The following is a 15,148-nucleotide window of genomic DNA, read 5'->3' on the forward strand; positions in this document are numbered from 1 at the left end:
GTACACATACAGGCTGAGCTCTAAAGAGCCCTGGGAGCGACTGAGATTACTTGCCTGCAGATGAGATGACCTGGAACAGCTAGCGGCACTGCAACAGCGCATGTTTACTGCTGTGTTTTCAATGTTTGCTTTTATTGGCGAGGACTTTTTATGCCTTCTTGCTTTGTCTGGAAGAACCTGACTTGAAAAATGAAGGCCTGTAACCATAAGCGTTGCCAGATTTAGAAAGACTTCATCTTCGATTAACTCAGCTGTCAGCACCCTTTAATATCTGTGATTATGTGTCTCTCTCTTCACCTCAGCGATTGCAGAAAGCTATCTGAGGGTATTTCACTCCTATTTCCCTCAGTTTTGACACATTTAGTGACAGGCTTTCATAATTATTGGTGGACCTGGTCAAGGGAAACATGGGTTGTGTGGCGTTTCCAGTGCCTGTGGACTGGGTTTAAAAATAAAAAAAATAATTTCCATTCCTTAAGGTTTACAAAAGCTGTGCTGAGGTGAAAACTGTTAGCAAGTGCATGAGACATGGCTTGAAATTGTGTCAAAAGACACATGACCTGATGTAGACCCAAAAATGAAATTTCTGTCATTATTTACTTACCCTCAAATTGTTCTGATTAATCTCTATAAATGTCTTTGTTCTGTTAAACAGATAAAGATATTTTAGAAAAATGTTAGTAACTGACATTTCTGGAGCATCATTGACTACCATATTGGGAATTATTATTGTATTGTTTTTTTGTTTGTTCTGTTGAACACAAAATAAGATATTTTGAAGTGTTTAGGAGAGAAAGCAGTTCTGGGGTACCTTTGACTATTTGAATTTTTCCTACTATGGTGGTCAATGATGTCCCAGAAATGTCAGTTGCTAACAATTTTCCAAACATCTTACTTTGTGTTCAACAGAACAAATATTTTATACAGATTTAGAATGACTTGAGGGTAAGTAAATGATGGTAGGATTGTCATTTTTGGCTGAGCGTCCCTTCAAAAATGTAACATAAACTTGTAGTGAACTTAGAGACAACGTGTTTGCCAACAGTTTAGTGCCACTTTTCTGGTTAGGGTTGTCCTCTGATGTCTAAGTGAGCATTTAACATCGGTTTAGATCAGGTTTTATCTATATTGAATCTGAGTTCTAACAGAGACTCCCTGAAGCAAGCGCCTTGGTCACGGACAGTATGGCGCTACAACTCATGGATTGAAATAGCTACTTCCTGGTATTTACTGAACTTTAACCATCACGGCACACTACCCTCTATGTGCTAGCTCTTTTGCATACACGTTCTGTTCCTTTAAACAAGTTGCAGCGTTTTGTTAGTAATTTATGAGCAAATAGCCTCATCCAATGTAACAGCCTAACGAGCTAATTAGAACGATATTGTGTTTGGAAAACAGCCTCACTGGCATGAAATCCTAATAAAACTGTCTAAGCCAAAACATATATTGGTTGTTTTATTAAAGCCGTTTAGAGCTATTTCCTCAGATACTTGAAAAAATAAGATTTTGAAAACAGGAACACAATGTTAATAGTACCAAAATTGTTTCGGATGCCTAGAATAGCTTTGAGGGTTCTTGTGTGGTCATGCTACAAACAGCAATCCCTTGCTGTAAAACCGATTTGAAACGACGCACTTGCTTTTTTCCATTGGCAGGGCTTCACCTTGTTGTTGATTGCAATTGATTGAAAAGCAGTAGTACATCTGTTTGCATCCTGCCCTGCTTATCCACAAGTAAGACCACAAAACACCCCTGACATTATAGGTAACACATTCCCATTTCCCTTGGTTTGATTGAAGACACTTTGTTTAATTTGTTGAACAGTCTAGAACTGCACCAATCATTACCATAGCTGGTCGTGTGACAACACATTACATGGAAGACAATTAGCCAAATTGTTGTTTTAAAGAACCATTCTTTCTGATTACCCAAATCATTTTCCCATATTTGCTCTGTCAGATGTGAGGTGTTCGCTGTAAAATGTACTTATTTACACTTAAATTGTTACCAAATGTTTCCCTGTTTTCTGATTTGCTTCACTTCGTGTAATGCCCGCGGCTCGCCTACGTTCCATTTCTGACACTGCAAGCGGTAGACCAATCACAGCAGACTAGACCATCTGACCAATCAGATCAGAGCAGGCTGATAGAAAAGAGGGGTCAGAAAGATGAATCGCCAAATGAATCATTTGAGACTTAAACAAGAAGTTAGGTAATTATAATTGTCTATTATTTGAAAATGAAAGTGTTTTTACACCTTGTATGTACGTAATCTTGTTGTTGGAAACTCAATGAACCAAAGTAGGACCTTAAAAATCACAAAATATTTACTCTTTAAGTTAAATCAACAACTGAATTCTCATTATTTCAATTCCTTACCATCATGCACTTAAACATGATTAAATAATACATTTGTACCATTTTATATATTCCATAGTTTTTAGTTGTGCAATCATGTTTATTATTTTGAAATGTCAGCATGAGTTTGTTCCTCTTTAAAAGTTGATGGCTATTTTTCAAACGGGTTCTTCAGCGATCTCGAGTTCTCGCTCTTGTCGCACGTCTAGATTTAAAATAACAAACATACATATGCAAAAGATGTGAAATGAATAGTCCCTATGTGATTCGTACAGGGCATACTAAAAACATTTGTGGCTTTACAGACAACATTTGGGGCTTCAGCCTCCTTAAACCACCCCTAGCGCCACCGCTGTCTTTAACTGAAAAGTCTGGTTACAGTACTAGGAAACACAAGTACAGAGAACGCATCTGTAATACATCTCCATAAAATGGAAGGAAGGAGGCGGGAACCGGCAAACATTTAAACATTTAATAACAGAAATAATAACAGCCGGTGGCCCCTCACGGACGACCGCCGGCAAACAAAACATAAACACAAAACACAAGAACATAAATATAAACTTAACATATGTTCGGGCCCGGTCCTCTCTCTTCGACGGTCCGGTCGCTCGTTCCTTTTTTATGCTCCCAATCTCCTACGTGATTCGAGCCCGGTGTGCACACAGCTGGCGCTCATTCACAATTACTCACCGGACTCGAACCACGGTCTCGCCCCGCCTACTCTACTACAGCATCAAAACACCCAGATGTGTTCCTGATATCAAGGATGCATGGAAGGCAGACTTGCTTGAAGTCTCAGAAGTCATTGTGAGGCGTCCATCCGAGTTTATTCTTTCAAGGCTGCCTCAAAAGACTGGCCTCCATGAGAACACAAGTCCGTTCTTTGCATTTTGGGAATTACGAAACGGACAATTTCAGTTGTTCAGTATTGAAAGGTATTATAGTAGGTCTTTGGGAGTTTTAAGTAATTTAATGTTTTTCCCAGTGTTTGATTATAATGTTGTCAGTTTAAAGTCACCGTGAACCGGAAGTTGCAATCATTTTTACTTCCGTATTCTGATGTATTTCTGGGCAAAAAGGAATTTCAAAAGAGAAAATGTGTGGGCGTGGCTTACTTTTTTTACTGCAAATTGATTGGATGTATAAAATCAGCTGTTGTATTTTGAAATGAAACTGGCAGCAGACTGATAGTTGAAGGGGAGGAGTTAACAGACGCTCTGCCCAAGGCGTCTAATTTACATCTTTGAGAATTTTGAGATAGATAGTCATTTCAGGGCGGAAGTGCATTTTTAGATTTTAACTGAAAATTATATTTCTTTCTAAAAAAGAAACAAAAAGCACTTTGCTCTTCGTGACATGAATATTTTTTTAATCATTGTGATTTTGTTTCAGTATAGTTTGTACATTCTCACATCAGTGTAAGATGAATCTCTAATGGAGGTTTTTCTGTACTGGTGGTGTGCGTGCTGATGATTTAAATCTGTGCGAGACTGAATGAGAGATGCTGAATAGTTTCCCATGCAGCACCATTAGACTGAAAGGTTGCACCACAGGTTGACAAGTATTTCAGCTGCTCTACTTTATGGAGTCTGACAAAAAAGGACCTTTACTTTAACACTCTTTGGATAAGAACCACAGAGCGTAGATTGCATTCTCCTCCTGGCTCTCATTAAATCACCGGTATGCTGCTTTATCTTTCACTCCTATGTTTTCTTAGGCTTTCACCCATTCATTCTGACCGTCGATTAGTCGACCATAGTTTTGTTATCTCGCCCCCTCCTTTCTTCTCCCACCCACCCTCTCTCCTGCTCTAATCCTTCCTTTAATGAGTTCATTTTCAGGGACTTTACTGCAAGACAGACTGCCGTAGATTCCTGCTGGACACCCACACTGTGAGTGCCAATAAACACATGCAGACTTCATTTTCTTCACCGGCTGTTCCTGCTGCCCACCTGCTAGCACAAGGTTGTGGGTTTGAATCCCAAGGAACTGCTCAAAAGCAAATCTACTGTACAGCGCACCGTGAGTCAATTACGAAAACGCATCTGTCAAATGTATAAATCAGAATCTAATTCTGGAAATTGCATCATTTTACAGATTGACGTTGCATCTTGCATCACACAGGGGACAAAGTTACCTGACACAGGTTCTACTTGCAAATTAATTACCATTCAATTAGGTCTCGCCATGGAAGCAACAGATGTTGCACTAGTTGTGTAAGAGATGCGTGTCGATGTGCGCGTGATGCACCATCTAACTGAAGGATGTGTGTTGTAATGCAGTGATCCATTGATGCAATAAATGCACGCTGATTGAGACTGCCACCTCTCCAGGGCGTGAATCTCCGAGTGATATCCGCCCCGCACAAATCACAACATGGTGGCTATGTAGTGGCTTTCTAATGTGGTCTTGATGAAAAGCCACACCTCCCTCCATCTCTCTCACTATCTACTTCCTTTTTCATTCTCTTGAGCAAAACGCCCACCCACTAGCAACTAAGCATTATCTACTAGAGAATGCCCACCATTTGCCAATGACGTAGAGTAGACGACATTGAGAACATGCGGCATTTCAATCTCTCTTTCTTTCTTTCTCTCTCTCTCTTAATCTCGCCTTCACACATAAACACTATTCATTTCCTTTTCCTGTCTGATGAGGCATGCCCGACCATTAATTTCAATAGTCTCCTTCTTTTAAAGCAGTAGCTCTGTGATCTGTGGTACAGCCATTTCTCACATCAGACACATTTGGCAACGCCTTGATTAAAAAACTCATTGAGCAGAGTGAGGTCATAGATTACTGTGCTATTGGAGTAGTCCTCATTCACAACACTTCCTGATCGATCACCTTGGCAAAAATCTTTATTCTTCTGTATTTTAATATGCCTTATTCATCCTTATTTTTGAACACCATTTCCGTTTTATAGACTTGACATAAACAGTAAGACTTTTGAAAGAAACATAAAAATCCTTTTTGTCCTTTTTCAGTCATCACTTATTCTTGGGTGAATTGTATGTAAATGAGTAAAAAAAATCTCTAGAGATAAGGCTGTACAAACTCTTTTAGCTGCACATTCCTCTCATAATCGATCACTACAATGAGAAACTCCTCAAATATTGCCCATTGGTACTTCTAATATTGCACACATCTATTCTTGAATTTTTTATAAGTCCCTTAGACTTCACTAATACTCAAATATTTCAAGATGGCATTTTATGAAATTTCAAGCACTTCTGTGTTGTCGTTTATTGCACTCTCTTGACTTGTTTGACATGATCATTGACTGTTTGCTGCCATTTTTCTAAATTTCAGTCTGTGCAAATGTTCACAGTTGTACAAGCCAGTATGCATGCTGTAAATGTTCCACGAAGAGCATGATAGAGATAACAGATGACAAATGACACAGCTTGGCGAAGATGTGCATAATTTCTGACTTTCATTTTCAGGAATGGCTTTGTTGTTGATGATTATGCCTCATACAGCATGCCTCATAGAAACAGTAATTCATTACTGTTCACTTTGATTGGCAGTTAGAGATTCTGCCACTTTTCAGTCATTCTGGCATGGATTTGAACATATCTTTGTATCTGGACTTATAGTTCAGGTCTTTGCATAAGTCTGAAAGTACTTGCCTTATATAGACATAATGCTGCATATTCTAAGGAACTGGAGTGTATCTGGCTATGCAATTGTGATTCTGCATGTTGCAGCTCCATTACTGAGATCACTTCAGAAAAAAACCCTGCCATGCACAATCACAGCAGATAAAATAACACTGTTTGATAACATAACTTATTCTGTCTCCCTTTTATAGTATATATTCTTCACACAATCATACTTCCTGACCCTGAATCTAACCCCTACAGAAACCTGTTGTTTTTTATCTGTTTTTGGGTCCTCAACTCAAATTTCATATTTTCCAACATTGTAAGGGTGTTTGTTTTCAGTCAAGGTTGGGACTTTCCATCAACTTCAATTGTTTTAAAAGAATAGGCCTAGTTCACATTCAAAATGAAAACTCTGTCATTATTTACACGCCCTCTTGTCATTTCAAACTTGAAGGACTTTCTTCCTTCTGCTGAACACAAAATAAGATCTTTTGAAAAATGTTGGACAGAAAACCGTTGGTCCTCGTTGACTTGCATTGGTTTTGTGTCCATACAATAGAGATCAATGGGGCCGAAGTTTTTGGTTTCCAAAAACTCCATTTTTCAAAATATCTTCCTTTGGGTTTTGTAGATGACAGAAAATATTACCGGTTTGTAAATCAAACAGGGTAAATAAATGATGACAGATGCTTTTATCCAAAGCGACTTATATTGTGTGATCCTATACATTTATACATAGGTATTTGCAATCCCCTGGGCTCGAACCCACAGACTTGCATTGTTAACACAATGCTCTTACTACTGAGCTACAGGAAAGCTGTAGTTGAGTTATCCCTTTAAAGTCATGTTTCTAAAGATGGGGCTGTTGGCTTGTCCAAATGGTGAATTAAGGGTTTACTAACATTTGATTCCTACAATATAGGCATGTTCAACATGAACAACAGCATGCACACAATTTACATAGATGTCTGACTTGTTAAAGGTTATTGCTGACCCTGTGATAGTGGGTGTTACCTGTGTTTAATCTCCCAGCTTTACGTAATTAATACTGTTGGATCAATAAGTTGTCCATACTGGCTATCTGGGATTCAGCACTTTTGCCACGACTGAATTGGACTCAGGAGAATTACATACTTATCTTAGATTTAAGACCCGTGTGTGTGCTCATCTATAATTCAGTGATATTTCAGTAATATTTAATATGCATTAGTCCTGTTTGTTTGTGCAGTCTGTGAGAACTATGAATGTGTGAACACTCTCAATAAGGCAGACTGACCTTGTTCAGCCGAGAAGTTTATATTCGTCAGCGCTCTTTCACACACACATGTATTTTAATCTGTGTCAGGACCCGTAACGTGAACAGAATTTTGTAAAATTTCTCTCTGCTGCTTTCTGTTCTACAATTTCTCTTTTATTGGTCAATATATTCATTTTAATGAAATTAGACATATAGTTATGTTTTTGGATCTAGTGTCTATTTGTTTAAAGTATGTTGTGTGCACCCCTCTGGTGTTTGGTGTCATGTTCAGTATGTTTTGCTTTGAGTAAGAGCTGGACATTCTTGTTAGTGAGTTAAAGATCGTGTAACATGTTATTTCATTCATTCTGAAGTCTTTACACTGTCAGATCTGCTGGCTTCTCATGCTTAACATGGTCAACTTGTTAAAAAACTAGTTCTACGTATGACGTTGTATTTCTTTTCTTGATGAACTCCACCAGCACTCCAACTTGTTTCATACAGTTTTTTTTAGGTCTGGATGCCTGTTTCAAAACAGGGATCCTATTCCTCTTATTGGGCAATTCTCCTGGAAAAGTACGCCCACGGTAAGGCAAAAGAAATAGCCTGCACATGCGCCAACCAACGATCGATAGGAAGACCCGCTTATCAATATTGGCTGCGCTGTGGGCCTGTGCGCTGTGCAGCCTGTTACTCATGCGATAGTGAGGGAAGTTAAGGTGTGTTTGTTTGTTCACGGCATTTCAGTGATGGATGTTATATAAATGGTGGATATTATGCAGGAATTGGAGATCGTTTGAAACCGATAGACGACGCGGTCCCAGTGCTAAAAAGATCCCGGACATGAACTGCACGCGGTAAGTCAAACTAAGTCATAGGTCTGTGTTTTGTTGCCGATCGGCATGTACTGTACGTGCATAATGTAGAAAACACGAAGGGATTAATCTGATTATGTTCTTTATTGTGTGCTCGCGCTGTAATTCCGTACCCCCTGGCTGCCTCCAGCAGCTCATCTTTTTCCGGAAATAATCGTAAACGGCTGTATCTCTGATTTATAAATCAAACTAAATGCTCTTTGAAGATATGACGATGCAATACTGCTGCATAGACACTCAAGACTAATATGAGATTGGCAGAAATTGCGTGTGGTACCTGATCTTTAAAAGCCCTCTTGCTTACTATTGAAGCAGTTTTAACTTGTGGGAAAATCGAGTACACAGTAGGGTTCTGGAGGTAAATATCCAATTTCAAATCTTAATAGAGAAATTAATTTTAAGTGATGAAGGTATAAACCTTTTGGGAAAGACCATGAGCTTCAAGATTGTTGAACAGTTGTATATTCTTTTGTAGAAGCAATATGTGTGATTTAAAAAATGGTCAGTTTCCAGTAAAGCACTTTACTAGAAAGCCACAGTTATAACCACAGAAATGGAAATACATAAAACAAGATTGTAAATCACAAGATGGCAATGGCTAGGTGGGTGAAGTTATAGCTTCCCTCTTACATCTGTCTTTTTCTATTTGCACTTTTTGTATTTAAAATGAAGTGTCATTTTAGTGAAATTGATAGCTGACACACTTTACACCATTGTGTAAAGACTTTATATATTGTAAATATACTATAACTGTAAAGTTGGGGTTTCCAGGCTGTTTATCAAGACACGATGTGTAAAGTAGCAAATTTTATTCCCAATGGCTGCTGACTTGTTTGTATGTTTCTATTAACTACATAAGGTACTGTAAAAGATGAAGGGTTTCACACTGTGATGGGCGTTCGGGAAGACACAGTTTCTCGTGAGCAGTGACATTGAGGTCTCTTCATATTAACATCCTTTTGCTCATAAAATTGTTTAATAATAAAAGATTAAAAACAAATGCAAATGGGTTGCATTATATATTCTGAAATGGAGCCCAGCGCCAGTATATGTACTGATGACCAGGGAGGATGAATAGTCTGTAGAGGATATGAGAATGTAGGGGAAATGTGATGTTAACTGATAAGTAATGGCTGAAGGGCTCCAGACAGAAGATGTAGATTATACTTGGGATTTGAGGAGAGTGAAGCGAATATAAATCTTTTCCATGTTGAAATGAATTAAAATGTATGATTTCAAGACTGGCGTTAAATCAGTTCAGTGATTGCTAGTTGGCATATTAAAATTACCTTTCATGCCCAATTCAATTTCATTTATTTGTCATATAACTATGCAAACAACTTTTTGAAATGGAGCCAACACATTGTTTTACAAGACACTCAAGTCCCCGGTCTGCTGCTTTCATGTAAATCCTGAAGTTAAGGGTTTACCAATCAATTATAAATCACATTTATTGTAATTTTATTACGTCTTATAAAAATACTTACTGCTATGGCTAGTAATGCAAAATGGATAAGGAAATAAATTTAACAAATCAATCAATCATAACTCTATGTTAAGGAATTCTATTTTGTTTATAGAAGGAGTCAACAGTAATATGATCAAAAATAAATATGACGGTGTAAAAAGAATGAAAGGATAATAAAACACTTTACAAATATGTTTATATGAGATTTAGGTAATTTCATCATTAGATTTCGCTTGTTATTCCATGGGTAGTCGGTATTTTTAGTTTTATTTTGCTTTAATTTTTTTTAAGCTTTTAAGTTTTCAAGAGAGCTGAATGAAGCTCTTGTTTGAAGGTGTTGTATGGCATCAATACACAATTTTCATTTGCTACAAATATTTTTGCTTAAATTGATGTTTAAATAAGATTTGTCATTTTTGTGATGTGTAGATTTCTGAAAAACAACAAAAAGACATTGTGACTTCTAGAAGATTGTATGCAATTTACATTAATAAGTAAAAGAATCTCAACAGCTCATGTTTTGCTCTATCATAAACATCACAACTTGAACTACTTCTCATTTCTTTACTCATTTTCAGTCTGTTCCTTTTTCATTATTAATCTTTGAATATATGCAAAAAAGTCTTTGGACAAAAAATAATCCACATGCAGGTCTCTCTAAAGCGTATTTGAAATCTGCTTTTGTATGAAGATGTATAAAATCAATTAATGAACAAAATGAGTAATTGAGCGATTAAACATCATCCAATTAAATATTTATTATTTATTAAAACTACATTTGCCATAGCCACACATAAACTGTGAAACAGTTAAAGAAATAGTTCACCCAAAAAGAAAAATTCTGTCGTCATTTACTCACACTCACCTTTATGACTTTCTTTTTACCACCGAACACAAAAGAGGACATTTTAAAAAAGCTAGAAACCAAACAGCATTGTCCCCCATTCACTTCTATTGTATGGATAAACAATCAATGCAAGTGAATGGGGGACAGTTAACAAAATTCTTTAAAATATGTTATTTTGTGTTCTGCGGAAGAAAGAAAGTCATAAAGGTTTGACAACTTCTATAAGAACTGCACCAACAGGCTTATCTATAAGTTTAATCAAAAGTTGTTATTTTTAATGTGCTTTTTTAAAACAAAAGAGAAAGAAGTGAAATAATGTAAAGGAATGAACATTGAGAGACACCGGTGAGATACTTGAGATACTTCCCATTCACACACACATGCATCCTACAGTACACATACAGAAGCATGATTTCCTTCACTTTTTATCACAAACGCAGGTAAGGAACCTTACTGTGACTCTTGTTTTCCAGCCTCGTTCAAGAAATCTGAGTGCATAACAAATGTAGGAGCAAATAAAGAGAGAGACTCAGAAGGAAAGAGAGTGTGCTTGCGAGGGAGGGAGAGAGAGAGAGAGAGAGAGAGAAAGCGCTGGCACGAGCTGAGCCAAGAGCTTGCTGTGTGGACACGGAGGAGTGCGGAGAGAGCAGAAGCGACAGAGCAGGAGAAGTGAATGGATGGAGTGACCCAAGAGGAGGAGAGCGGTGCTGAGCGGACACACCGACAGCGCGCGAAAACTAGAACACGCGCGGCGGCAACAGACGGGCTATTAAACCGCGGAACGCGAAGCGGAGCGCACACACGGAATGACTTCTGACGTCCCCCCCTCTCTCTCTCTCTCGCACGACCAAAGACTTTCAGACGACGATAAAGGACGAGAGGAGGAGGACGAGATTTAAGAGGAGGAGCGAACGTGCTTTGATTGACAGTGCAGGCGGGGCGCGCGGACAATTTTAAGACTTGATTTTGTTTTGGAGATTTGGATGGATATTTTTAGCGGAGAGAGAAACTCGAGGATAAAAGGAGTAGAAGATAAAAGAAGGATGGGAAAAGAGACTGAGTGAGATGCTGAATTCAGACTTTGTCAGAACAGATACAACATCAGCAGCGTTCAGCTTTCCTGCAGGCACGAGGCGGTGTGTGCGCGCGCGCTTATAAATGTAAACGTGTGTGTGTGTGTGTGTGTGTAGCATGAAGAACGACCTCTCTCACTCTCACCAGGTTTGTTATTCATGTGAGAGATAGTATGGCTGAGAGTCAGCTTCAAGAAAAAAGTAAAAGTGAGTTCGTTTTAGAGTGTGCCGGTGAAAGCAGATCTAGCTAGTGTTTGTGGGACCCTCACATGACCGTGGAGAATTTCACCAGCAGGTCAGCCTCCCAGAAGGCTCCCTCCAATCCTTGTCTTTTTTGTTGGCCCTCTGCCAATGTCTCGGTTCATCCGACCCTTCTCTTTTTCATTATGTTCTGTTACAATTATCTGTCTTGTATCTGTTGAATCTTTTCTCTCATTAGGATCACTTCCTGCTTCATTTGTTCGGTTTCGCTCCCTTGGACTGCTGCAGAGAGAGAGGCTTGATGGAGACCGCAAAACAGTGATCTCGAACTGTGAGCATCCGGAGAGATAGGGAGAGAGTTTTAGAGAGAGAATAAAGGAAATAGCCTGGGGATTTTGCCTAGGGGGTAATATTGTGTTGCCAGTGGGTATGAAGACACATACAAAATTTGGGTTTCCTTAGGGAGCAGTGTGAATTCATTCTATTCAGAAACAAGCTTCTGTATGCTTTACATAATATTAACAATAGACTATGATGTTTAAAAGTGCATTATTTTGATCTAACCTTGTGTAGTTGCTTAGTGAGTGTGCCTTGGCGTTTAACGACATATTAGTATTCAGGTAGTCAGTGTTGTGGCTCTCTCTGTCCTGCTGGAGCCCCATGAGGCCCCCGGCCGTGGAGGCCTGGCTGGGAGATGAAGCCTTCCCCCCTGCTGCCCTAGCAGCTCTGTGGGCCCTCATGGCTCTGGAAGGCCGTTGTCTGCGCCCTGCTTCACCCACACCGGGCCAGCGCAGGGCCCGCCGTCGTCCTGTCCGTTCCAGAGCAACGCGGGACGGTTTGTCACACCTAACCACCACCCTCCTGACACGGACTCGCCTGCACGGTTTACGGCACGTCTGCTCCCCATCAATTTCTCTCAGCCGTCGGGCATTTTGGTTTTTGGCGTTATGTACTTCTCTGGGTCTTCTGTTGTCTTGGTCATCAAATCGCCTGCTTCACTGGCTAGCCTTCCCTACCCACACAAGAGTACACACGGAGTGGGCGAGAGAACTCGCCTTTCCTACGGTCACCATCTGTAACAATAACCCAGTGCGCTTGTATCACCTCACCAAGAGTGATCTGTACTTTGCGGGTCACTGGCTGGGACTGCTGCTAGCCAATCGGACGGCCAGGCCCCTGGTGCTGGACCTGCTTCAAGATGACAAGCAGGCCTGGTTCAGCAAGCTCTCAGATTTCCGTCTTTTCCTGCCACCGCGGCGTTTCGAGGGCACCAGCTTGGAGTTCATGGACCGTCTGGGTCACCAGCTGGAGGATATGCTGCTGGGATGCAAGTACCGCGGAGAACCCTGTGGAGCTCACAACTTCTCCACGGTAAGTCTGAACAAATGACCTCCACACCTCTCTCTCTTTCTCACCTTTGCACGCACTTTCAAGATGCTGAATTCTCTCTGACTAATTTGTCCATGAACTGGGCTCTCGAGGTCGGCACCGACCTCTTGTTAGTTATTGTCCTCTGTTGCCCTCTATCATGCTTCAGATCTTTCACGGCACATTTTTTTACACCCATGTCTGACCGCTATGACCCCAATTCATGAATCCATTTTTTTTCTCAGGAAGCCCCACATCTAATCCCATCTCTTTGAGCCCAGCACTGTTATCAAAGTATCGTGCAGCCTGTTAGTTAAAACTAATTTATCATCCCACCAGCTAATTATCTAAAGAAATCTAATTTCCCAGCGATATTTAGTTTGGCTTTCACATAATAGCTTTTGGTGCAGTAGAACTGAACTCAGATGTGGACCAAGCAGTTGAACCTCATGTGAAAACAGCCAAAACCACAGATCAAATCTATTCATATTAATAAATGTGGATCTGTATTAGCTATAGGTGTACATTGACTCTACTGTACAATGTGCTGCTGTATGTCCCACAATCTCTCGGCTAATCATTCCCTTTAATACATTTTCCTGCTGTTTTACCTATCAATGTGACATATGTACATAAAATAAATAATAATACAGACATCTTTTAAGTACAATCATACTGGCTTTTGGCAAGTCATTTCTACTTTGTGTTATGAATTTTGGCCAGTGAATTGTTGAAACTACTTTTTTATTGTTGAAATTACTTTTTTGTACATTAATTCAACTTATTTACTTAGTGCAACTTAGTTGCATTAATTTAAACATTAATAAGAGTAGTTAAAATTATTTGTAAATCCAAATTGATTGTACTTGATTATAATTTGATTTCTCAACAATATTGTATTATAATTGCACTTTAGATAATCTTTGCTTCGGTACAAAAAAAAGTTGGACCTTTATGTCTTCAATTTTTAAGTACAATCAACTTGCCATTACAAGTCATGTCGACTTTTTTTAAAACACGTTTTGGCCAATAGTGAGTTGATACAGCTTAAAATTGAGTTAACTTAAAGAAGAGTGACATTTTTTATTTGTTAATGTAAAAAAAACATTACTCTAAACATTACAGTCTATATACACTCACCTAAAGGATTATTAGGAACACCATACTAATACTGTGTTTGACTCCCTTTCGCCTTCAGAACTGCCTTAATTCTACGTGGCATTGCTTCAACAAGGTGCAGAAAGCATTCTTTAGAAATGTTGGCCCATATTGATAGGATAGCATCTTGCAGTTGATGGAGATTTGTGGGATGCACGAAGCTCCCGTTCCACCACATCCCAAAGATGCTCTATTGGGTTGAGATCTGGTGACTGTGGGGGCCATTTTAGTACAGTGAACTCATAGTCATGTTCAAGAAACCAATTTGAAATGATTCGAGCTTTGTGACATGGTGCATTATCCTGCCGGAAGTAGCCATCAGAGGATGGGTACATGGTGGTCATAAAGGGATGGACATGGTCAGAAACAATGCTCAGGTAGGCCGTGGCATTTAAACGATGCCCAATTGGCACTAAGGGGCCCAAAGTGTGCCAAGAAAACATCCCCCACACCATTACACCACCACCATAATTGCATTAATAACAAGTTGAACAGGTGTTCCTAATAATCCTTTAGGTGAGTGTATTGCACTGTTTATATACTTTTTATTTATGTTGATTTCCATTAGATTCTTATTATTTTGAAAGCATGCACAGTGGAAAGCAAAGAATTTCATTGCACATGTTACTGTGCAATAAAGGGATTCAAACCTTACATTTGCTAGTAAAAGACTTTATCGTGCATGTCACAAATAACATAGCTGAAAATTCCTTTAGCATGCTATTATAGGTAAAATATGTGGTAGGTAGAATTGGAGTAACAGCTGTAGGAAACACTGTTATTCTGGCACTGTTTAAATAAGTTTATGTGATTTTGGAAGGGGTGTTTTGTTAGGATGATGTTTTGCTGTAGGTTCTGTCCCGACTCACTCTCTCTCTGTCTCTCTCAGTGTCATTCTGAATCCATTGTGTGCAGTTGTTTCTCTTATTCTGTTGTTGATGTGAGAAATG

At 39.3% G+C, this 15,148-nt stretch overlaps 1 protein-coding gene across 2 annotated transcripts in view; it reads left to right on the forward strand.

Moving 5' to 3' along the window:
• Nucleotides 1-15,148, forward strand: part of asic2 (acid-sensing (proton-gated) ion channel 2) — a 243,554-nt gene that overhangs the window by 132,434 nt on the left and 95,972 nt on the right. The window contains exon 1 of one of the 2 annotated variants that reach the window (XM_056752707.1): nucleotides 11,034-13,043. The exons of the other annotated variant lie outside the window; for it this stretch is intronic. Coding sequence (XP_056608685.1) covers nucleotides 12,333-13,043 — 711 coding nt within the window. The 5' untranslated portion in view covers nucleotides 11,034-12,332. Of the gene's footprint in view, nucleotides 1-11,033; nucleotides 13,044-15,148 lie in introns of those variants that run through there. 2 annotated transcript variants of the gene reach the window in all.

This window comes from Triplophysa dalaica, chromosome 7 (assembly GCF_015846415.1).
Source record: "Triplophysa dalaica isolate WHDGS20190420 chromosome 7, ASM1584641v1, whole genome shotgun sequence".
Taxonomy (NCBI): Eukaryota; Metazoa; Chordata; class Actinopteri; order Cypriniformes; family Nemacheilidae; genus Triplophysa; species Triplophysa dalaica.